Raw genomic sequence first — 26,778 nt, 5'->3', positions numbered from 1 at the left:
CTATTGAATGAAACATGGATAACAAAAAACATCAGGGAGGAGATTAAAAAATTCTTAGAGGTCAATGAGAATGATGATATAACATATCAAAATCTCTGGGACACTATGAAAGCAGTACTAAGAGGAAAATTCATTGCATGGAGCACATTCCAGAAAAGAATGAAAAGTCAACAATTAAATGACCTAACATTACAGCTCAAAGCCCTAGAAAAAGAGGAACAGAATAAGAGCAAAAGTAGTAGAAGACAGGAAATAATTAAAATCAGAGCTGAAATCAATGAAATTGAAACAAAAGAAACAATTCAAAAAATTGACATAACAAAAAGTTGGTTCTTGGAGAAAGGAAACAAAATAGATAAACCTTAGCCACACTAACAAAGAGAAGGAGAGAGAAGACTCAAATTACTGAAATACATGATGCAAAAGGAAATATCACAACAGACACCACTGAGATACAGAACATAATGAGAAGCTACTTTGAAAATCTATATTCCAACAAAATAGAAAGTACCGAAGACATTGACAAATTTCTAGAGACATATGCTCCTCCCAAACTGAACCAGGAGGACATACATGATTTAAACAGATCAATATCAAGCAATGAAATAGAAGCCATTAAAAATCTACCATCCAAGGAAAGCCCAGGACCAGATGGATTCTCAGCCGAGTTCTACAAGACCTTCAAAGAAGAACTCATTCCAATACTTCTCAAAGTATTCCAGGAAATAGAAAAGGAGGGTACCCTACCGAACTCATTCTATGAAGCTAATATCACCCTCATACCCAAACCAGGAAAAGACACATCAAGGAAAGAAAATTTTAGACCAATATCCTTGATGAATATAGATGCAAAGATCCTTAACAAAATATTGGCAAACCGTATCCAAAACCATATTAAGAAAATCGTGCACCACGATGAAGTGGGGTTCATTCCTGGAATGCAAGGATGGTTTAACATTCGTAAATCAATAAACGTAATCCATCATGTCAATAGACTTAAGGATAAAAATCATATGGTTATTTCAATTGACACAGAAAAACATTTGACAATATACAACACCCCTTCTTGCTGAAAACACTAGAAAAAATAGGGATAGTAGGAACATACCTGAACATTGTAAAGGCTATTTATGCTAAGCCCATGGCCAACATCATTCCTAATGGAGAAAAACTGAAACCATTCCCTTTAAAAACAGGAACAAGACAGGGATGTCCTCTTTCACCACTTCTATTCAACATTGTCCTTGAAACTCTAGCCAGACCAATTAGGCAGACTAAAGAAATTAAAGGGATATGAATAGGAAAAGAGGAACTTAAGCTGTCACTATTTGTGGATGACATGATTCTATATTTAGAGGATCCAAAAACCTCCTCCAGAAAACTTCTAGACCTCATCAATGAATTCAGCAAAATAGCAGGCTATAAAATCAACACGCATAAATCTACAGCATTTTTATACGCAAGCGATGAAACAGCGGAAAGGGAAATGAGGAAAACAACTCCATTTGCAATAGCCTCAAAAAAATAAAATACTTGGGGATCAATCTAACCAAAGAGGTAAAAGATCTCTACAATGAAAACTACAAAACACTGAAGAAAGAAATTGAGGAAGATCTTAGAAGATGGAAAGATCTCCCATGTTCTTCGATAGGCAGAATTAATATTGTCAAAATGGCCATACTACCAAAAGTGCTATACAGATTCAGTGCAATTCCAATTAAAATCCCAATGACGTACCTCACAGAAATAGAGCAAGCAATCATGAAATTCATCTGGAAGAATAAGAAACCCAGAATAGCTAAAGCAATCCTTAGCAGGAAGAATGAAACAGGGGGTATCGCAATACCAGAACTTCAACTATACTACAAAGCAGTAGTAACAAAAACGGCATGGTATTGGCACCAAAACAGACAGGTAGATCAATGGTACAGAATAGAGGACACGGACACAAACCCAAATAAATACAATTTTCTCATACTAGACAAAAGTGCCAAAAATATGCAATGGAGAAAAGATAGCCTCTTCAACAAATGGTGCTGGGAAAACTGGAAATCCATATGCAACAGAATGAAACTAAACCCCTATCTCTCACCGTGCACAAAGCTCAACTCACAATGGATCAAGGACCTTGAAATCAGACCAGAGACCCTGCATCTTATAGAAGAAAAAGTAGGTCCAAATCTTCACCTTGTTGGCTTAGGATCAGACTTCCTTAACAGGACTCCCATAGCACAAGAAATACAAGCAAGAATCAATAACTGGGATAGATTCAAACTACATAGCTTTCTCTCAGCAAAGGAAACTATCAGCAATGTGAAGAGAGCCTACAGAGTGGGAGAATATCTTTGCCTCTCATACTTCAGATAGAGCACTAATTTCCAGAATATATAAAGAACTCAAAAAACTCTACACCAAGAATGCAAATAACCCAATCAACAAATGGGCTAAGGAAATGAACAGACACTTCACAGAAGAAGATGTACAAGCAATCAACAGATATATGAAAAAATGTTCAACATCTTTAGTAATAAGAGAAATGCAAATCGAAACTACACTAAGATACCATCTCACCCCAATTAGAATGGCGATTATCAAGAACACAAGCAACCATAGGTGTTGGCGAGGATGTGGGAAAAAAGGTACACTCATACATTGCTGGTGGGACTGCAAATTAGTGCATCCACTCTGGAAAGCAGTGTGGAGATTCCTTAGAAAACTTGGAATGGACCTACCATTTGATCCAGCTGTCCCACCCCTCGGCCTATTCCCAAAGGACTTAAAATCAGCACACTACAGAGATGCAGTCACATCAATGTTCATAGCGGCTCAATTCGCAATAGCCAGACTATGGAACCAACCTAGATGCCCTTCAATTAATGAATGGATAAAGAAACTGTGGTATATATATACAATGGAATATTACTCAGCTATAAAGAATAATAAAATTATGCATTTGCAGGCAAATGGATGAAATTGGAGAATATCATGTTAAGTGAGATAAGCCAATCTCAAAAATCCAAAAGAGGAATGATCTCACTGATAAGTGGATGATGACACTTAATGAGGGGTGGGAGTGGGACAAGAATGGAGGAAGGAGGAACTGTATAGAGGGAAAAGAGATGTGGGGAAGGAATAATGGAATGAATCAAACATCATTATGTAAATTTATGAATATGCAAATGGTATGCTGTTATTCCATGTACAAACAGAAACAACATGTATCCATTTGTTTACAATAAAAATAAATTTAAAAAAAAAGATATAATAGAAAGGGCTGGGGAAGTAGCTCAGTGTTAGACCACTTATCTAGCACATGCAAGACCCTGGGTTCAATCCCAGTACTGCAATGATGGGGTGATTAAAAAATGTTTTGGAAATAGTGGTCATAGCTACAGAACACCATGAATGTATTTAGTGCCACTTAATTGTACCCTTAAAAATGGTTAAAATTAATTTTTAAGTTAGTGGATATAAATACTCAAATGATGGGAATGATTACCTCTTGATGGTGAATCTAGAAAAATATAGATTAATTTTAATGTTTTCCTTATTTAATCTATGTTTTGCAATGAATATATATTACTCTTATAAGCAGGAAAAATGTTTTTTAATCTCAAATAACCAGTAGTGGTAATGATAGATGATCCCATTAATAGTTTAGAAAATGTGTATTACTAATTCACAGAGATTTACTCTGACAAGGACTCATTATTTGCCCTTAACGGACACATATGTTAATGCTATCGATGCTAGAAGGAGTCAGACATCAGAGAAAGGAGAATCAGGATGTTCACTTCCTGAAGCCATAAGACTCAAGATTCTTTGTTTATTAATCAAACACCAACTATATGCCTGTCACCATACAAAGCAGTTTTACGTGCCTTATTTGAGTTAGCATGTTAATTATTCCTTCCATTACCAAATATATATTGAGCACCTACTTTGTGCTGTGTGCTATACTTGGAATAAGAAGTTAAACATACTGCTACACCCTAACAGAGCTGTAGACTAATGGGAAAGCTAGACATTAGACAAGTATGATATTGTATAGTGAATGCTAAGAGACATGATACAACTGACATTTAATTTTTGATGAATATACACATTATATATATAATATATATAAATAATATATATAATATATAATAATATAATATATACATATATATGCATGTGTCTATATCAAAATTTGGTTAATATGCGACAGTGTTACTTAAGTAGTCTAATATTTGGAAATACTCAGGTAAAACTTGAGACTCAAAATACCAATATTAGATAAACTTCCATTCATACTATCAAACAAAAAAAAAGCAGAAATGACTGGTTTAATTTCCTGTCCTTTTAATTTTTAAATTATATGTCTTAATCTTTCCATTTCTGGGCTTCGATTTTCCCATTTAAAAAAAGGAAGATGACAGTGTAAGACTGTTTGGCCAGTGTAGTCCCTTCCCGTTCTGATATTCTGTGTACATCTTCTCTTATTGTAATAAAGCAGTCATTCACTAAAGCCTGTTATGTGTGGTTATGTGTCAGATACTGTGTTAGTCAACTTTTTGTTACTGTGACCAGGAAGCTAAGAGAGTGAGAGTGGAATTAGGGAGGAGCCAGAGGGACCTGATACAATCCCCAGGGAACAACCTCCTATCCCCAACCCCATGGGTTCAATCCCCAGTACCCGCCCCCCCAGTGTGTGTGTGTGTGTGTGTGTATTCCAGTGTTTTGCAGATTCTTTAGTTATTTCTAATTAGTAAATATGTTTTCTCAAGAGTAAAATGTCTTTTTTTCCCCCACCACATTCCTTTATGCTTTTTTAATGCTTTTATTCCTTCCACTTGTTTTTTTGGAAGAATTTTTCCCAACCTTTTTAGTCTAACTCTTAATTTACTCCTTTTTCTTTCTTTCTTTCTTTTTTTTTTAATTTTCTGGTTTTATTTATGGCTTTTTGAGCTGGGGGTTTCACTATTTTGCCCAGGCTAGTCTTGAACACCTGGACTGAAGTGATCTACCTCCTCCAGCTACCCCAGAGTCCTTTCAAATTAGGATGGACTGATTAGGTTACAACTCTCATAATCATTTCCCTCTGGACATTCCTACATTGACACAAGAGCTTTTGGGGGCCCACATACCAAACCATAACAGACACTACACTAAGAACTTTATGTACATCATGTTTATAACTCCCATCTCTATAATCCCCTCTGAGGTCAGTGGTATTAGTGCCTCCAATAGGAAAATGACCTCCAAATCATGGAAGAGATTAACTTTCTCTGCACACTACAGAAATTTTGATTGTTTTTGTGAAAATAATACTAGAACCAGCCGAATTATCTTAAGTGATACAGGATTTAATTTATCATACTCATGTCTGTGCAAATTTTAATTTACTTTTTTTAATTTTTAAAATTCTTCGTTTTTATTTGTGGTTTTTTGAGGTGAGATCTCACTGTATTGCCCAGGTCTTGAATTTCTGGACTGAAGTGATCTGCCTTCCTCAGTCTCCCTCCATGACTAGGACTGCAGGCATATACTACTCATGCCCTGCTTATTTTCTCATTTTTAATACAAAATTTTTATTTTTATTTTTATTTTATTTTATTTTATTTTGTGGTGTTGGGGATTGTACTCAGGACCTTGTACTTGCAAGGCAAGCACTCTACCAACTGAGCTATCTCCCCAGCCCAACTTTTTTATTTTTTGTTTTTGTTACTGAACTCAGGGGCACTCAACAACTGAGCCATATCCCAAGCCCTATTTAGTGTTTTATTTAGAGATAGGCTCTTACTGAGTTACTTAACACCTTGCCATTGCTGACGCTGGCTTTGAACTCTTGATCATCCTGCCTCAGCCTCCTGAGTAACTGATACTACAGGCATGCACCACCATGCCCAGCTTTAATATGAATTTTAAGGCTATGAATTTCCTCAGATGAATCTCCCTAGCTGTAAGGGTGACATTACATTTGAAAATTGCTGTTGAGATTTTAAAGCCTGTAAGTCCCAATTTCTCACACATCTTGTGATTATGATAGTTCTAGTTTAATTGAGGGGGATAACTTCATTCTGTTAATGATAAATTGGGAATACAAAAATGTTAAACTATCCAAGAACAGAATGTAACTGAAGCAGAGCATGATTACCAGGCTTACTTATCTAAGGAACCTCTCACATTGCTAGGAACGTTAAAAGATTTGTGTGCATTTCTGTTATAAACTCCATTTTTTGCAGGTATCCCAGAGATCTTCTAATTCTGATGAAATATCATGAATGTCAAAAAAATCACATTACCATAGATTGAGAACTAGAAAATATGGATTCAATCCCAACTCTAACCATGAGATCTCAACAGTTTATCCTACCTTTTTGAGTCTATTTTGTCATATATAAAGTGAAGGATTTAGTTTATCTATAGGTCCAGAAATCAACTCTCATTCTGAGACTTAACCAGACCCTCTTGTCTAGTTAATGGCAAAGGTGGAACTAGGGCTGTGGTCTCTCCTGCCTCCAATGAACCTGATATTTGAATTTCTTTTCATTGTTTTTTTTTTTTTAACTTTCAGTGTGGCAGAATATATAGAGAGAAATTTGCCATTTTTAAGCATAATTCATCACTCCAAACAGAATCTTTCCATTGAATTTTTTCATTAACATCCAGTTTGGGTGCTATGTTGCACGTCTGTAATCCCAGCAACTTGGGAGACTGAGGCAGGATCACAAGTTTGAGGCCAGCATAGCAACTTAGACCCTGTTTCAAAATAAATAATAAAATTAAATTAAAGGGCTGGGAATGTAGCTCAGTGGTAAAGCACTTCTGGGTTCAGTCCCCAGTACCAAAAAAAAAAAAAAGAAAAAAGAGTACACACAAACACACACGTGTGTAGGTGTGTGTGTATTCCAGTATTTTGTAGATTCTTCAGTTATTTCTAATTAGTGTTTTCTCAAATATGAATGTGTGTGTGCATGTACACATGTGTGTTTTGTGACTACTTCTTATAGCCTTAATTCATACCCTAAAAAACAACTGGGTATTTGGCATTTGTTTCCTCAATCAAAAATGTCTGAGTCCTTCAGTTTAGGGGGGAAAAAAGCCCTTATTTTCAAAATAGTTTTCTCTTAATTTAATTATGCATATCTTCAAGGTGGGGTTTATTTTAATTGTCTTTATTAATATTAAGAAAATTTTTAAAAAACATGATTTTATTGTTCAAGCATTAGTGTTGCTTAAAGAATGGAGCAGTGACTTTTTGATGAGTTCCTAGAAAGTAGCAGCTATTTTCTAGTCTCTCCCACTCCCCACAGTCCCATCTATCTCACATTTTAACACATGGTTTTTCCTCTACTTAGGCCATCAGACTCTCCTTAGAGCAAGCCCTGCCTCCAGAGCCAAAGGAAGAAAACGCTGAGCCTGTGAGCAAACTGCGGATCCGTACCCCCAGTGGCGAGTTCTTAGAGCGTCGTTTCCTGGCCAGCAATAAGCTCCAGATTGTCTTTGATTTCGTAGCTTCTAAAGGATTTCCATGGGATGAATTCAAGTTACTGAGCACCTTTCCTAGGAGAGATGTAAGTTCCCTTTCCTATCATAGGAAGTGTGTCCACATGGGAGATATCCCATCACTAACGGCTAGAAAAAGTAGTCCAAGAAAAGGTCAAATGATATAGTCTTCTAAAAAACACCCAAAAGTCCCTCTTTGTTCTGCACATCATTCTCTCCTCATCTTTTAAAGAAGGTAAGGCTTACCAGGCCAGTAAACATGTAGCCAGGAACCTATGTAAGAAATTAGATATTAGATCTTTCTTCCTTCTGTACTATCTAGCTGTTTCCCCTATTCCAACATTCATATAGGCTTTTTTTTTGTTTTGTTTAACCTCAAAGTATACCAAAAACCTGTGTGCTTAACAGCTTAATTGTTAGATCAGGATCAAAATTATGGTTCACTAAGTATGAGCTATGCTACACAGAGTATTTTGTGATTTGAGGGATTTTTGTTTTGTTTTGAAGTACAAGAGATTGAACTGAGGGGCCTCTACCACAAAGTGAGGGGGCTCTACCACTAAGCTACATCCACAGCCCTTTTTATTTTTTATTTTGAGACAAAGTCTCACTAAGTTGGTAAGGCTGACCTCAAACTTGCAGTTCTCCTGCCTAAACCTCCCAGTTGACTGGAATTATAAGCATGTACCATCATGCATGACCAATTTTGTGATTCAATAGTTTTACTAGCCTGGGAAGTCAGGTATGATGACCATATTCACTGTGTATCTGTATTTCAGTAAGAGTATTTGATAATCTTTTATAGTATTCAGGGACAAAGTAGAGAGATACAGATCTTCAGTTAGATGTATTCATTGCTTAATGAATGGTTATGACCAGAAAATGTTTACTGCCATCTCCCTGGAGGGAACCAAGAGGTTCTGTATTCAGTTCTTATTATTGACATCCTACTTGAAGACTTTCTCTGATTTGTGGATAATGAAAAATAAGATTGAAGAAAACCTTAAAATATGAAACAGTGGACAAAGTGAAGCTGCCAGAAATTTATAGAATGAGGTAGATTTCCCTTTAGCAGAAGTTATTGTTGAATATGGCTGAGTATACATCAATAATGTGCTATAGCAGCCAACAAAAATGCTGACTGCATTTTTAGAAGTAAGTGGAAATCATGTCATCTGAGGAATATATCCTCTAGAGAAGGAGAGGCCATGGAAGACATGATTGTTGTCTTCAACTACTTCAATTACTTGAAGGCTTGCCATATAAAAGAGGGATCTTACTTTTTCAGGCTCCAGGGCAAAACTGGGACCAGTAAGTTGAAAGTCACAAGGAGATACATTTGGGCACTTTCTAAGAAAGAAAAATCTTGTGTTGTAAAGAAGAAATTTTCCTATCTTTGAAGATAACAATTACTGCTCTTTTCAACAACACAGGTATATATGGAGAGTGATCCATTCCTAATGTTTCTGCTTTACATGGAATTAAACTAGCTCAACTATAAGACATATTTTAATATTCTGTGATTCCATTACCATCTAACCTGGACTTCATCTAACATACCAAAACCAAGTATTTGGTTAAGACTTATCCAGGTTCCTCACATTGACTATCAGATTTGCAGGACAGAATCAGAAACAAGTGGTATATGTAAAGCTCTACCCCCCAGCCATAAATCCCCTATGGGTGAATTTTGCCACCTACATCTGAATTCAGGAGAGTATAGTGAACTCCCCAGGTGATTGTAGCCATTGGTCCTTCTCTCACCGACCCCACCTAGTGCTCCAAGCTATTCCCCCTTATTCATATATAAAGTACACAAACATGCACGAGGTAAAGAATGCACATACTCTTACCACACAGCCAGGTAAGAAAGTACCTTAACCCATTAGTACCAAATTTTCAATTCTGAGAATATTGACACAGGTGCATTAAAATAGTTTGTAAATCATAATTTAAAGCTTTTATATATGTATATCTATTAATATCATAATTATTCCACCATAATATAATTATGTTATATTCCATATTTTTTATAGTCATTCTGTATCTGGAACAAAAGGAAAAATGGGTTAAATTCTATTGCTGAAATTGAGCCTTCAGTGCCTGAATATTTAGAAAAGCGCTATTATCAGAAGGTTCAAGATCAGCCTGTTTCTCTTTACTTTATATTCTGCAATGAACCTTTGTTTTATTCACTTATTATGTGGTACTGAGTATCAAACTCAGTGCCTCATACATGCTAGGCAAGTATGCCGTCAATGAGCTACAAATGCAGCCCCAATCATTGGTTTTAAGTTAATCTCCTTCTGGCCTCATCTGTTAAATAAAAGTAGTGGAAGGAATAGAGTGGAAAAATATGGGCCTTCTGGTTTTTAAAATTAATTTGAAACAATTAAATCTGATTATTATGGGTATAGGAGAGGATTTTTTTTTTTTTATGTGATAGATTTTCTCTTCAGTGTTAACAACCTCTTCTTACAGGATAAAGATGTAGTCTAAAAACTTCTTTTGAAAAGAAGCAGGGAATCTTGATGTAGGACAGATGAGACTAGACACCTGAGGAATTTCAGGAAGCAGATTTGTTTAAGATGAAGTGAGCCAGAGGGGCTAATGCCTAAAAAAATCTCTGGACCCCAGGTCTTAAAATTCTTTTAGATTTATATTCAGTGTATTCATCACAATTACTTTTTGTCCCATATTCTTAGGTCAGACAGAGGTTTCACAAGTTTTTACCATGAAAAACAGAAACAGTAACTTTTGCATAGCAAACTGTCTTGAGAGAGAGTCTGTCACACCTTTTGTCTGCAAACTTGGCATTTACAAGAAAAGGAAACTTCAAACCACAGTGAGCTTTCTGCAGAAATCCTATTGACATTCTTTTATAAAATCTTGCTGACAAGAAGCCTGAAAGTCACAAGGAGATACATGTTATGTTGGGGGTCCCAAGAGAAGCTTAATTATGGTGGGTCTTTTGGGGGCTATTTTAAACAGAAATGAAATGCAGAGAAATCTTGGGTGTGCCACTTGCCTACTTTGAGCTCTACTAACCAAGTTTTCAGCTTTCAGTGCAGACTATTATGTCATTGCAGACTAGCCCTAAGTAGAAAGACCATCATGTAGTCTTAGAGAAAATTTACTCCTGATTTGGCTCCCCATCACCAATCCTTTGTTTTACACTATTGAAGAAAACTATCCAGTGTGGCTAACAGTATCTTCTCCTAACATCTCTTTCACTCCTGACTCCATTTCTTCCTTGGTCCCTATTCCAAGACCAATTTAAATCAAGTTTGCCCCTGCCCCTGTTTCCCAGAGAAAAAAAAAAAAAAAAACGAGAAAAGTCTGCGCCTGTCAGAGAAATCAAGAGTGTCCCAAAACCTGGCATAGGTCTATTTTATGGTCCTTGGTCAACCTAAAGTTTATCTACCACAGATTGATTTTTCCCATAACCCCACTCTGATCATTTCCTCTCTTGCTTAAAACTTTTTAGTAGCCCCTACTAGCCAAAGATAAGTACAGATCCCTTAGAATGTTTTTTTGAAAATTTTACATCTGTTCCATTTGTACCTTTCCCATCTCATATCTTGCCTCTCTTTACTTATTTCCATCAGCAGGAGATAGGAGATTGCTCATTATTCACTAAAGACACAGATTTTCATGCCTTCATGTCCCTGGCCTGTTTGAACTTATCTTTTTTTTTTTTTGTACCAGGGATGAGTGAACTCAAGGGCACTTGACCACTGAGCCACGTCCCCAGCCCTGTTTTGTGTTTATAGACAGGTTCTCACTGAGTTGCTTAGCACCCCACTTTTGCTGAGTTTGTCTTTGAACTCACCATCCTCCTATCTCAAGACTGCTGGGATTACAGGCATTGCCACCACACCTGGCTTTGAATTTATCTTTTAATGCCTAGCTGAAATGTCACCTTTCTGTGGGCTTCTCCCAAACTCCCCACCAGTGTGCTATTGCAGTTTGTACATTCCTCTCTCATAATGCTTGTTCTACTGTTCTATAATGATTTACAGAGGCAGCCCATATTGTGTTCAAATCTGTATCTTCTGCAGTTCCTACTATGGTACCTCATATATAAGCAATCAGGAACCGTTGTGAAATGTTAGTGACCTCAGACTCCCCTAAATCTCTAGTTCCATAGTGAAGGACAGAGACTGTTCCAAATCAGAACAGATGACCTAGGCCCACCCAGATTCCAGTCCTAAAGCCAGAAAGCCCACCCAGGAATTTTTAGGCCTCTCAGAGCCAGAGGTGGGGTAAGAGTTAATGACTGTTCATCCTTCTTTGAATGCTCTTTCAAGTCAAATGACTAGTGTTTTTACAAGGCTATTCTGTAACAGCCATCTGTGTCTGCAAGGATTAGGATCTAATTTGTAAAAGTCATCTTAAATTACAGCCAAACTAAAGACTGTTAAAAAGCACATCTTAAGACCTTGCCTCTTTAATAACAAATACTATAAGACTTAACTGTAGGAGTCTTATTGTATCTTCAGCCTTTTCTCCTCTAAGGAAAGGCTGAAGTCTCACCAGAGGACTTATTAAATGTTCTTCAGTGCCCCTGCACCCCCCTAACCAAAACAATACTTTATGTTAAGATTTCCCAGCTGTTCAACTATTTACTAAATGTCTGCTGGGTATTATACTTCACTGAACTGAGCACTATGGGATAACCAGAATAACAGCAGTCACAGGCCTTCCCCAGGAAAGCTGATTGTCAAGTTGCTAGGAGCATTTAGTTGGGTTTTTTTTTTTTTTTTTTTCTTTTTTTTTCTTTTGGGGGGGGTTTTTTTTTATTTGTGGTTTTTTTTTTTTTTTTTTTTTTTTTTTTTTTCCATTTTGTTAATAACAATAACCAAGAGTAGTATTTACTTCCCACACTTAGGTCATTAAGCTGCTTTTGCACATGTTAAAACCATGCAAACATCAGTAACCTATTTGCCTTACTTGGGAGTTGCCCTAGGAGTGAGTCCTAAAAGCTAAGTAATGACATTGACCCCAACACTAGTCACTGTAGTTCCCCTCTGAACCTACAGTGGCCCAGACACAGGCCTTTCCCAGAGAAACCTGTCACCTATGGTATTTAGACTGAGGATGTCAGTATCCCCCCCAGACTTCCTCTTCTGTGTCACATCCTTATCTTCCTTTCCCTTTTCCTTTTTCTTTTCCAACCCCTCTCCTTCTTCTTTCAGATGGTGTTTTACTTCTGTTATCTACTCCCTCTTCTTTCCATTCTTCCCTCTGTTACTCCCTCTGTTATTCTACAACTCTTCTTCCTGTCTCTCCTGTTTTTCTTGTTTTGTCTACTCTTGTTCACATTCCTGAGGAGCTCCACTACAAATGGAAAGTAAGTTTTTTCTACTTATAGAATGACTGGAAAGTACTAGGAGAGGAGGATGGGGAATAACAGGTCAGCTTCGGAACCGGTGATGCATGTCCTATCAAAAGAAAGTTCTAACAAATTCAGCTAAATATCTAATTGGCTTTTATTTGTGAATCACAAATCAAGGCAGCCTCTATTCAAAAAAATAGAATGAGAGCTCTCACTGGCCAGTATTAGAACAGTGAGTTTTGTAAGATGGAAACAAACAGACTAATGGGGGGGGGGGGGGGACTAGGTAATAATCAGGTTACTTTGTTACTTTTTTAATAAGGGTTAAAGCAGAGGAGTCTTCCTTTATGCTGACTCAGATAGACTGGACTCTCCTGTTTTCAGTGAAAAAAATGATCTTTTTTGGAATCTCTTTGCTTCCTTAAAGTTTCAGTTTGATTATGGAGCACTTAGCATGACTGACTCCATTTTGGTTTCTTCTGGTCTCTTGGGATCTATTGTAAGAACTCAGTCCAGAGCCATGACCTTGGTTTGATTGGGGTTTTTGTTGTTTTTGTTTTTTGTTTAGCTCTTTCCTGTGAGAGTATCATCGAATAACATAGTTACCAACATTTTTAAATTTTTTTATTTGTTCTAATTAGTTATACATGACGGTAGAATGCATTTATGCATTTTGATAAATTATACATAAATGGAGTATAATTTCTCATTTTTCTGATTGTTCATATTATAGAATCACAATGGCCATGCAGTCATATATGAGTCTCCAGTCTCGATACATCATTTGTAGATTATGGTGTCCTCATAACCATGCATTTCTTTGAGTTTTTATGATTCCAGCCCATAAGAGAGATTCAATATTTGACAGATAACCACATGCAAACATTGAAGACTTTAGAAAGGATATGACACACCACAAAGACTACTATCATGACTATCAAGAGGATAATATGAAAAGTTTAGCATATGGTCCCTAGCAAGGGTTCCCATGAACCAAATCAACTAAAATTGACCATATCAAAGAATATCCCAGATGAAGAATATGTCTGTTTTAACCAAGTAGCCTGATCATTCATTTTTTTAACCAAGCGTCTACATTACCTAATTTCCAAGTCCAATAAGAAGTGGTAGCAACCTCACAGATTGCTCCCCATTCAGCTAGTAGCTCACATTCTGTTATCTAGCATCTCATGGCTAGGTTAAATTAAAGCACAAAGTGAAAACAAGTTGAGTCTAGAAGTCTGATTATAAGAGAGACCACTACTACAATTGGAACAACAAATCCATTGCATTTGGAATGTTGCTAAAGTTACCCACTAGGTGGACCAAAGGATCTTACATCAGGTAAAGAGTTGGGGTCAATATAACAGATTCAACACTCTGTCAGATTACCCACAGAAGTTATTAATTACAAAATCTAATTACAACTTTATCCTGCCAAGTGAAAGAGGTAGGCAGAAGCAAGGAAAAATTGAGATAGCAGTCTTTTTATGATGGCAGTTCTTACTCCAATATCAGGGGTAAAGCTGTTCCCAGGATGATGCATCAGTTTCTCATCCTGCTTAGTGGTTAGAATGTTTTCGGTTTATAGGTAGGTGATTTGGTGAACTCTCTGTTTATAGTCATCCCAGTTTCTACCAAACAAAATCTCAGATTGAAGTTTTTAAAATTTCTCTGGGCTAGGAAATCAGACCAAGACGAAGTTCAGAATGTGTGCTGTGCCTTTAGATTCATTAAGTGCATATTCTCAAATATAATGTACCAGTCAAAGCCTTGGTAGTTAGCATTTCCAGTTGTACCCTGATCTAAAGATAGTAGATTCTCATTGAACTTATAAATAATTATGTTGCCATAAAAATAAGACTACAAACTGTTTCTGAATTCTGGAGGAATCAAGTAGGGAGAAAATTAATATTTCAATCCTGTTCACAAAGTATACTTTGCTCCAAATTGCTATAGTTTCAAATAACTTCAGGGAAAAAAAAAACAATTTTTTTAAAATTGGAAAGCAGAACATTAATAAAAGTACCAGCAATGTTTCAGATAAAAAATGGGCTATAAAACCCCATTAATTCTTCATCAGTTCATTAAGTCTCATGTAATTAATTCTTCTTCTACTTAGTATGGGTTAGCATTTTCACAAACCCATTAGTTTCTTCAGTAAAGTTCTGGAAATTCTTGTCCAGTCCAGTGGTAGAATCAAAGTTGTCATAAAGTTGTCCTTGTCAGAGTCCTTTCCATGAATCTCCTTGAAGACACAGTTCTTTAGGATTATAGTTGTTTGCAAAAAGCGTTCAGAAAAAAACAGAATGAGGCAAACAACAATACTTTAAATGGCCATGGTTAAAGATGTGATGAGAATACATTATAATGATGATGCAGCTCACAGGGAAATTTGGTTATTTTTGTGGCATATAACATTTTCAAATAATAAATGATTTCTAGGAATTTCATACCTTGTCCCTCAGCAGCCTTCTTATGTCTCTTAATATTGCAGTGGGATTGATTTTCAATTTATATTAGACAGTTTGATTTTTTTTTTTTTTTAAAGCAGAGCCATGAACCTAGGGAATGTGGCTCAGTGGTAGAGCACTTACTGGCATGCATAAGGCTCTCGATTCAATCTCCTGCATACACACACACACACACACCCAAAGCCAGAAGGAAAAGTTCAATGACATTGAACTACCTGTATCTTAAAAACTTTGTTCTCAAGATTAAATATCTAACTAGGAAAATACATGTTAAAGTTAATACTGCCGAGCTTGTTCCATTTCCCTCAGGTGTTTTATATCATCATATATAGTTATGAGAGATTTTCTAGTATTCCTAAGTGATTAAGATTCAAAGAATAAGTACTTTGTGGAGTGGAACACAACTAATATCTAGTTGGTCACAATATCAATTCTGACTTTAAACTTCTCTTTTTCCTCTCCCCCATACTAACTGACCAAGTCTTCACAGATCAGAATAGATTTATGGCTCCTAGTTCACCTCACTTCCCCCAGTCTTGCCTATCCCACCCCAGTTTATCCTCCCCAGTGTCTCCTGAGTCATTTTTCTAAAATACAGATTTGATTATATCTCTCTCCTGCTTTAAAGCCTCCAGTGGTTGTAGTGACCTATAGAAAGAAGTTCTAACACCTTACAAAGACATACATAATCTTTCACAATTTCACACCATCTCTTTTCCTGTTTAGTTCTTCTCATTCCCTCCCATTATTTCCTTACTGCACACATCTAGCATTAGACCACAATAAACTTATTTACTGAAAGAAACTGAAATTTCTCTCAAGTGTAAAATACATTTGTAGGGTTATCTCACTCCTTTTCTGTTATCTTTGGGAGGTAACAAGATAGCTGGTACCATCTAGCAGATGGACATCTAGTACCATCTAGCAGATGGACAATTCAAGGCCTTGAGGGAAAATTACTTGCTTCATAACATATATTCAATTAAAGTCTGCAGCTCAGCTCTCTCTTGGCACTCTCTTGCTTTCTTTTCTTTCTTCCTTTTTTTATGGATTTTTCCAAATATATTTCATAGATACATAAAAACAAAAATTATACATATGATTGGATACCATATCAGGTTTTGATAAATGTATATGTTGTATAATGCTTAAATTGGGTTAAACGTATCTCCTCATTTACTATTTCTTTATGGTATAAACTTTCAAAATCATGTCTTCTGGCTTTTTAAAATGTACAGTACATTATCATATTCATATACACCTTACTCTGCAATAGCACACCAAGAATTCTTGCTCCTTTTCTAACTTTCATACTCATTTATCAGCCTTTCCCCATCCCCATACCCTTCCTCTCCCCAGACTCTGGTAACTACCATTCTTCTCTCAACTTCTGTGTCTTTCTGTGCCAGGCTTATTTCACTCAACATAATGATCTCCAGTTCTGTCACAAATGACAGGAATTCATTCATTTTTTATGACTGAACAGTATTCTATTGTGTACATGGACCACATTTTCTTTATTCATCCATTAGTTGATGGACACTCATTAGTCAATGCTTTCATTTCTTGGCTATTGCCAATAGTGCTGCAGTAAACATGAGAATGCAGATGTCTCATACTGATCTCATTTCCTTTGGATACATACCCTATAGTGGAATTGCTGGTTCTTATGGTACTCGTATTTTTAATTTTCTAAGTAATTTCCATAGAGTTTTCCATAATGGTTTTACTAATTTTCATTCCCACCAACAATGTACAGATATTCCCTTCTCTCCACAACTTTGTCAACACTTGTTATCTTTATCTGTTGCTTTGTTTTAAAAAAAAAAGCTTTGTGAGGAAAAATCATCCTATGTTATTTTGACTATAGTACACTTGGGCTTATAGGCGGAAATCATTTGGCAAAGTGTTTACAAAATATTTATAACATCCAGAAAAAACTGAGTAGGAAAAGGTTTAAAAGAATGCTATAGTTCAGGCAGGTGGCACACTCCTGTAATCCTAGACTCGGGAGGCTTAGGCAGGAGGATCACAAGTTCAAGGGCAGCCTCAGCAATTTGGCAATGCCCTAAGCAACTTAGACGCTGACTCAAAAGCAAAAATTAAAAAGGCTGGGGATGTAGCTCAGTGGTAAAGCATGCCTAGGTTCAATCCCCTATGCCAATAAATAATAATAATAATAATAGTAATACAGCACTTCCTAAGTAGATCTATAAGTGAAGCTCGAATTTGACACAACAACAGTCTAACTAAAGAGAAAAAATTTTCTAGCAAGGATACTTTGTGTGTTTTTAGGTTTTTGTTTTGCTTAAGAAATTGATTGTTTTCTACATTTTAAGTTAGAATTTTTAAGAAACAACATTTAATTGTCAAAAATGTAGGGTATGATGTTTTGATATGCATACATTATAGAAAGCTTAAATCAAAGGACCAGCGTTGTAGCTCAGTGGTAGAGTACTTGCCTAGCATGCACAGGGCTCTGGGTTTGATCCCCAACACAACAAAATAAAAGGAAGGAAAGGAGAATGATTAAATCAAGCTAATTAAATAAGGCTGATTAACATATCCATCACCTCACCTCTATAGAGTTTTGAGGGGGGGGGTGTTTGTGTGTGGTGATATTTAGAGTCTATTCTGTCAGTTTGAAATATACAGTATCTTCCTAACCAGGGTCACCTTGCTGAATAATAGATCTTTAAAACTTGTTTATCCTACTTGGAACTATATACCCTTTGATCACTGTCTCCCCTTTCCTTTGCCCTAAGGACCATGAAGATCATTGTTATTTATTTGGAAAGATTTCAGGCTGATATACAGAATCAACTGAAAACTCATATTTTGAGGTGTGACTGGTTCATCATTGGAATGATTAAGGAGATAGAATAGAGAGAAGTCAGTGGTATAAAGAAGTAACATGAGATTGAGAATCACAAGATCATTTAGTAGATATGCACCCTTGAATGAGGCACACCTACTCTCTAAATTTCAATTTTCTTCTACACAAAATAGAAACAATAAATTCTGCTTATCTCCCAGGATCACAGCATTCCTTAAGTAAAGCAGTGTGCATAAAAGTGCTTGGAAACTGTGAGATACTGTTCAAATATAAAAAGTGATGATGATCATGATTATTCAATAGCCAAATGTTCAAAATAAATTGTTGAATTTTTAAATAATATTTATTTAGAGCTTACCATACATTTGGAATATTGTATTATTCCAAATGCCCTGTATACATTAGCTCATTTAACCCAAAAGTAAATATTATACTGTCCCCACTTTGAAAGGGGGAAACTTAAATACAAAAGAGGCTAAGTAAAACTTACTCAATGTCTTACATAAAAAATGTTATTCCAGAGACTGTGCTCTTAATTTCTATGAACTCCTAAATTGAGGAGGGAATATTAGTGAGGTGGATTAACTTGCAGTGCGTAAAAGAAGATCAGCATTAATATATTTGGAAAGATTTCATCATCTCTGATTTGTTTCTTCTTTGTAATTTCTACTCATGGGTCATGGTTTATGTACTTAATTGTATATCACACCCTATTTCTCCCACAAATTTTTGTTTTGTCAGAAACTCTGCTAAGTACTAAAGAATAAAGCCTGGACCTAGCATTTGAGAATACTCTAGGCTCTCTTACAAATTATTATCACTGTGCCAACATCCAAAGAACAGTCAGACAAAAACAGAAATCAGAGTTGGCTTCCTGCTGACTTGGATGGCCAAGACTTTATAAAGGAAGTAATAGTTGAACAAAACTTTGAGATAGATAGGCTATGTGGTGAGTTGATAAGGGTAGAACATTCTCCAACAGCTGAACCAGCTTAAGGAAAGAAGCTACTGTTGGAGAGCACAAAATATAGTTAAATGATGGAATGCAGACCAGATTGACTGAATCATAAGGTTTGGATTATAAAGTACTGAGAAAAGACTGAAAGGAGAATGGGGACAGAATGTATAAAACTTGGAATACCAGTAAAGGATCTTGACTTTCTTCTATGAAAAACTGTTAAATAAGGGAATGACATGGTCATTATCAAAGCAAGAATAATTGTCCATAAATTACTCTACCATTTACAGATTTACTTCACCTGGTACATAGTAAGTACTCAAAGTCCTCTGATCTCTTTCTGGCTATTTTATCTTGGTGATTTCATTTGTCTTGTGGTGTTAAATGTCATATATACAATTATAACTCCCAACAGTATATATCTAGCCTAAATTCTCAACTTTGAATGTATGTATATATAATTAATTGACTACCATATTTCCCTGCAAAATCATCACAGATTTTTTTTTTTTTTTCTGGTACCAGGAATTGAACCCAGGGGCACTTACCCATCGAGCCATATCCTTAGCCCTTTTTTATATTTTATTAGAGACAGGGTCTCACTGAATTGCTTAGGGCCTCAATAAGTTGCTGAGGCTGAGTTTGAACTTGTGATCCTCCTGCCTCAGCCTCCCAAGTCATCGCAGATTTTATGCCAAATTATTTTGCAAAAAAGTGATGTGTGAATTATGTCATTGTTACTTAAAAATTATTCATTACTAAACTATTTTGGGTGCACGATTACAATGCACAGAATACTCATTAAAATTCAATAGTTCAAGCCCGGTGTGGTGGCTCACACCTGTAATCCAACAACTTCCAAGGCTGAGGCAGGAGGAGCATTAGTTCAAAGCCAGCCTCAGCAAAAGGAGACGCTAAGCAACTCAGTGAGACTGTGTCTCTAAATAAAATTAAAAATAGGGCTGGGGATGTGGCTCAGTGATCAAGTGCCCCTGAGTTCAGTCCCTGATACCCCCACAAAAAAATTTTTCAATAGTTCAAATCGGCACACATCATTTCTTCCTGATAGTTTAGCAAATATTTAACATACTAGTTGTTATTAATTTGTGCATTATAATCAAAATCTTGTGCTTCAGAAAATTACCATGTTGCATAAGGTGAACTTACAAAATTTAAACTCATATCTGAAGGTTTTGTGCCACTGTTATTGGTTTTGTTAGGTGACGTGGTTAGTCCTTATATGAATGGCATCCTCAGCACCAGTCACTTAAGATATGTTTACCTTTAGTACTACAGTGTTCTAAACAAATCACACAAGTTGACTTTCAGAAATATACTGACAGTACAACGTGCACACTTAATTCTAGGTTCCTAGCTGCCCCACAGTGTGCAAGAAGACAAAGACATATCCATGTGTCACTGGTGACATTGCTGCTGGGTTTACCTTTTAAGTAGCATGACAAACAGAATTATACCATGCAACAATTACATGATGAAAGGTTGTAAGCCAATTTTGGACTGAATAAACAGGGTGCAGTGATTATGCAATAAGATATGGTACTCAACCTTTCTACTTTACATCTAATAGCCATCTCAAACTACATGGTTTCCTACTTCCCAACCCTGCTCTTCCCATAATTTTTGTCTTTTTTTTTTCATATTTTGTTTCAGTTGTAGGTGGACACAATGACTTTATTTTAATGTAGTGGTGAGGATCGAACCCAGGGCCTCATACATGCCAGGCGAGTGCTCTACCACTGAGCCACAACCCCATTCCCAACTTTTGTCTTATTAAGTGGCAACTTTCTTTTTGTTCAGGCAAAAAACCTCAGCATTCCTTGATTTTCCTTGCTCTTATGTCTGCATTCAACTTGTAAGCAAAATCTGTTAGTTTTACCTTCAAACTATGTTCAGAATTGCCTGCTTCTCATTACCTTTAAAACAGAACCATAGCCAAACCAAGTATAATCTGTTCCCCAGATTATTATGTCTTAACTGACCTCTTTACCTCCACCCGTCTCTCACAGTCTCTTTTTAAAAATAAATAAATAAATAAACCTAAAAAGTGATTTTTTAAGATTAATTAATTAATTAATTTTTTTTGTAAGACAAATCATGCCACTTCTCAAACCCTGTGTGGCTCCCTATCTAGTTCAGAGTAAAAGGCCTTCTTTGATCTCACTTCCTTGCATTTCTCTCATCTCTCATACACAATCCTTCCAGCCACTCTGGCAGCCCTGCTATTTGTGAAACACCATAAAACCTGTTCATTCTTCAGGATCTTGTACTTTCTTCTACTGAAATATTCTTCCTGTGAATATCCTTATTTTCAAGCCCTCACTTCCTCCAGGACTTGCTCAAACAGTACCTTTTCATTAAGGCATTTTCTGATTTACCCATATAAAATAACAATATTCCTTCCCTCCACTCTATACCTCTGTCTTTCCCCACCCTGCCAAATTGACAACCCCTATACCTCTTGCCCTGTTTTCTTTTTCTCCATTGTACTGATCACCACTTGAACAGATGTTTAGTTGTTTATTGTTTCCCTCCTACTTGAAAGGTTTTTAAGGTCAGGAAATTTCTTTGTTCATTACTGTATTCCTGGACTTAGGAGAGTACCAGGAATCTAATCAATGCTCAGTAAATATCTATTCAGTAAATGATTGAATAATGCAAATGAACAAACAACCTTAAAGTAATAATTAGGTTACCCTTTATTGAGTTCCCACTATGTGTCAGGCAACTATGCTAGGCACTTTATAGGTATCATGTATTTGAATTCTTACAGTAACCCTATAAGATGGTTTTGATCCTTACGAAAGCTCATATAAGTAGGTATCAAAGCTATGTCAAAATCTCATTATACTAGGTAAATGTTTTCCTCATTTTACCAATAGGGAAACTGAAACTTTTTAAGTGTTTTAACCAAGATTATATAACCATGAAGTGGCAGAGCTGGAAATTAAAGGTGCTGCTCCTTTCTGTTACATCTCACTAGCAACCCAGAAAGATTGATTAACATGGAGAAAGACTGAAGCCAGAAAACTAATCAAGGATGCCTTAAAACAAGATGATAAAAAATGCAAACAGCCAGTGGAAGTGAGAAATGGTTGTGTATAAAACTACTGATCCCTGCACTATTTTGATAAATGGTTCCTTAGCTTTTCCTATCTCCTCTATACTTGAAGTCAGAGAGATCTTTTTTCTAATGCACTGGCACTTCCACCTATTTGCTGTGTTACACTGAGTAAATCATTTCTCCTTTCTATATTTTAGTTACTTCGTCTTTCAAGTGAGGATAGTGTCATGTGTCCTCACAGATAGATTGTGATGATAAGATCAAAAGTGATAATGAAAACACTTGGTAAACGGCAGAGGGCCATGCTGTTTGAGTAGGTAAAGCTGAGCTGCTTTGATCCATCTCCAGCAAGTCACTGCCTTTGACCTGTCTCTAGCCTTTAAAAAATAAGTTTTTAGACACATTCCTCATTCTTAATATATGGGTGACCTGCACTTTGTCACTTGCATTATAATAGACCCTTTCTTGGAAAAAAGTCCACTATTGTATTCCCCTAGTCCAGAGAAAAATGTGTTCTGAGCCTTGGTAGTCACAGGAAGATGGCATGATTATATTATACAAAGAACCAGTTCGTGGGGCTGGAGGGCTTAGGCAAATCACACAACCTGTCTAAACTGATTCTTTCACCTTAGAAGGCAGATAATATTAGTCACCTGTGAGATAGTTGTAAGAATTAAATGAGGTAATGTGAAAGCACAGGTACTCAGGACGGTAGATACATACAGTAGATACTCAGGACATATGAGATTATAAAATGCATAGTCCTCATGTGGGGAGGAGCAGTACAGCTCACCACTGAACTTGCCCCTGGGTGGTGTACTATGTGGAGAATTTAAGTCCTGCTTTCCTTTAAGGAACCATATCCTCTTTTTCTCCACATAACCGTTTCCACAAAGTAAAATTTTCTCAGCTGGGGTTACATGGAAATGTGACTAAATGTCGGAGAGGTTTCAGTGCATCGGTACAACTTTTCTGTTTTGTTTCAAGATGAGTTTAGTCTGAGATTTTTAAGGATAGATGTCTAATTTGAAAGTTTTCTTTGGCGATTTTGGTGACATCTTGGTTATTACAGCCTGTTCCAGCTCTCAGTCAGACCAAATAATGAGTAATTACTAATGTCCTACTCTTTGTCAATCCAATAAAGATACTTTAGAATTAGAAAGTATTAAATGAAAGAATTGAGGTATTCTTTTATTTAATCTTTACACAAACTCTAAGGCATAGATAGCCCCATTTTGCAAATAAAACAAAACGGGCCAAGAGATGTTGAGTTATGTTTCCAAGATCACATATGTAGTATGTGATAAAATCAGGATTCCAATAATGTATGGGGCATCTTTACAACTATCTCCAGGTTCAGCGATTTCCTAGGAATACTCATAGGAGTCTGCATATAATTATATTTATGACTATGATTTATTATATCAAAAGGGTTCAAAGCAAAATCAGCAAAGAGAAAAGGTATATGGGGCAAAGGCTAGGGGATATAAGACAAAACCTTCCAAGGGTCATCACCTTGGGGAGTCATGGAGGACTTAATGGCATAATTCCCCCAGTAACAACTTGAGACAACACGTGTGGAGTGTTGTCAACCAAGGAAACTTGTAAGAACTCTGTACCTGGAGGTTTTTTTGCTAACTGACCATGTAGGTATCCTCTGCTTGGCATATACCAAAAAAGCAGAGTCCCAGAAGGAAAGCATATGTTCAGCATAAACCATATTGATTACACAAACAATTTAGACATAATGAATCCTTTTTTTTTTGTACTAGGACTTGAACCCAGGAGCACTTTTACCACTAAGCTACATCTGAGCCCTTTTTGTGTTTTATTTTGAGACAGGGTCTCACTAAGTTGCCAAGACTGGGCTCAAACTTACAGTCCTCCTATCTCCAGTCTCTCAGGTGACTGAGATCATAGATGTGCACCACCATGCCAGGCTGAACCACTTTTATCAGTTCAGGAAATAGTAGGAACCCCCCTGAAACCCAAGTTCCCAGACTCCATCATGGCAGGTAGGCCTTTCCAAGCATAGCAGTCAGATCTACTGTATTAAGCTTTATGTGCATAGACTGCCCCTTGACCAAGACATCTTTACAGAAAAAATTATTAGTAGTGGCATCCTGCAGGCAGTGAGAACAACTTGTAATATTGATCTCAGTTATAGTTTTATGGTTCCTGGAATTAGCTAGTTAAAACAAACCCCATTAACCAGAAAGGTCTACTTTAGGAAGCTATTTGGCTTTCTTCTTAAGTTTCTGTATAACCTTTGTTTTTTAACTAGGCCAAATTTATAAATTCAAATATAACATAATTCTGACTCGATTAAAGCTGACCCGATTACCGTGCAGTACTTGAGATGGTACCATGACAGTCAGGATATACACAAGGAGTACAATCCCAGGCAACAATCCCCTGGAGACAGAGTTTACTATTGTTTGGGGACCCTAAGAAGAACATACATTCGTCAGACAATACAAGTTAACATGGCCGCCAGTGTGGAGCCTCTCACTCTGTCCAAACGATTTAGTTTAGCCTTTGGTTTTAGAGTGCCTAAAGCAGTTAGTTAAGTCAGTTCAGTTTCTTTTCCATGACTCCAGTTCATCTGCCTCACAAGTATAGATGACATCTGGAGGTATTCCGTGTGAGGGCAGCCCCCTGCTGTCTCTTAGTCACCACTATTGTGTATGATTGTAGACCTAGCAGTCAATTTGAATTCAAAGTACTCATAGCAGGTTGGAAAGGCAGCATGGGCATTCCCCTTGGTAAGAGGGAAAGCATTCAGGAACAGTTTTGAAAAGCAAAGATCATTAATGCCCTCTTTCTCCCCCAGAACCTCCCTTGATGCCAGGGTTTTGTTGTTTTCTCCTCTCCCTTATTTCAAAGTTAGTGTGTTTCATTTAGCAATTTTTACTACATTTTTAAAAATCATCCCCTCCTGTCACTCAAACCTTTCCTCTTAAAGGATGTATGTACAAGAGGGACAAAAGCATTTTTATAGAAAATCATTTTATTTAACTTAACCAGAAAAGCACATTATGTTTAGGAGTTGGTCAGGACAAAATTCTGGATTATAAAATATTTTCAAAATGAATTTACATAACCTCTTACATCCTTCAGCCTAGTCATTATCCAGTGAGCAGCTGATATAACACAGCTTTTGGGTGTTTTTTTTTTTTTTTTTTAGGATTCCATTGTTGTGGTTGTATTTGATGTGGTATTACATTGGTGTATACATTCATATATAAGGATAGGAAGGATGTATCCAATTCATTCTACTGTCTTTTCTATTCCCATTTCCACTCCCTTCCCTTCATTCCCCTTTGTCTAGTCCAATGAGCTTCTTATCTTCCCTTCCCTTGTTGTGAGTTAGCATCCACATATCAGAGAGAACATTCTGCCTTATAGTTTTCTGGGGACTGACTTATTTCACTTAGCATGATATTCTCTGGTTCCATGCATTTACTGGCAAATGCCCTGATTTCTTCATGGCCAGTAATATTCCATTGTGTATATATACCACAGTTTATTTATCCATTCATCTGTTCTAGGGTACCTAGGTTGGTACATAACTTAGCTATTATGAATTGAGCTGCTATAAACATTGATGTGGCCGTGTCAATATAGTATGCTGATTTTAAGTCCTTTGGGTATATACCAAGGAGTGTGATAACTGGATCAAATCCTGGTTCCATTCCAAGTTTTCTGAGGAATCTTCATACTGCTTTCCAGAGTAGTTGCACCAATTTGCAGTTCCACCAGGAAATTGTTATTATTACTTGTATCCTTAATAATTGCAGATTTAATGCAATACCTATTATTCCAATGATGTTCTTTATAGAAATAGAAAAAGCAATCATGAAATTCATTTGGAAAAAATAAGAGAAAAACCAAAGCAATCCTTAGAAAAGTGACACAGTATACCAGACCTTAAATACCAGACCTTAAATTATAGTACAGAACTATAGTAACAAAAACAGCATGGTATTAGTGCAAAACAGACATGAAGACCAATGGTACAGAATAGAAGACACAGAGACATACCAACATAAATACAGTGATCTCATACTAGACAAAAGCACCATAAACATACATTGTAGAAAAGATAGCCTTTTCAACAAATATTGCTGGGAAAACTGGAATGAAATTGAACCTCTGCCTCTCACCCTGCAAAAAACTCAACTAAAAGTGGATCAAGGACCTAGATCAGAGACTCAGTACATACTAAAAGAAAAGGTAGGCTCAACTCTCCACCATGTTGGCTTAGGAATTAACTTCCTCAGTAAAACTCCTAAAGCACAAGAAGTAAAATCAAGAATCAATAAATGGGACAAAATCAAACTAAAAAGTTTCTTCAAAGCAAAGGAAACAATTGAGAACATGAACAGAGAACCTACAGAATGGGAAAAAAATCTTTACCAACAGCACCTCAGATAGAACATTAATTGGATTCCAGGATATACAGAGAACTCAAAAAACTTAACACCAAAAAATAAATAAATAAATAACCCAATTAATAAATGAGCTAAGGAACTGAACAGGCAATTCACAGAAGAAAAACTACAAATGGTCAAAAAATATATGAAAGACTGTTCAACGCCT

The 26,778-nt window shown here is 36.4% G+C and overlaps 1 protein-coding gene across 1 annotated transcript in view; it reads left to right on the top strand.

Moving 5' to 3' along the window:
• The window catches only part of FAF1 (Fas associated factor 1), a 488,868-nt gene that overhangs the window by 446,007 nt on the left and 16,083 nt on the right, over positions 1 to 26,778 (top strand). The window contains exon 18 of the mRNA XM_079154561.1: positions 7,341 to 7,556. Coding sequence (XP_079010687.1) covers positions 7,341 to 7,556 — 216 coding nt within the window. The remainder of the gene's footprint in view (positions 1 to 7,340; positions 7,557 to 26,778) is intronic.

This window comes from Sciurus vulgaris (genome assembly GCF_902686455.1).
Source record: "Sciurus vulgaris genome assembly, chromosome: 1".
NCBI classification, from domain to species: Eukaryota; Metazoa; Chordata; class Mammalia; order Rodentia; family Sciuridae; genus Sciurus; species Sciurus vulgaris.
Note: the sequence above shows the minus strand (reverse complement) of the source record. Positions and strands in the feature narration are given on the sequence as shown.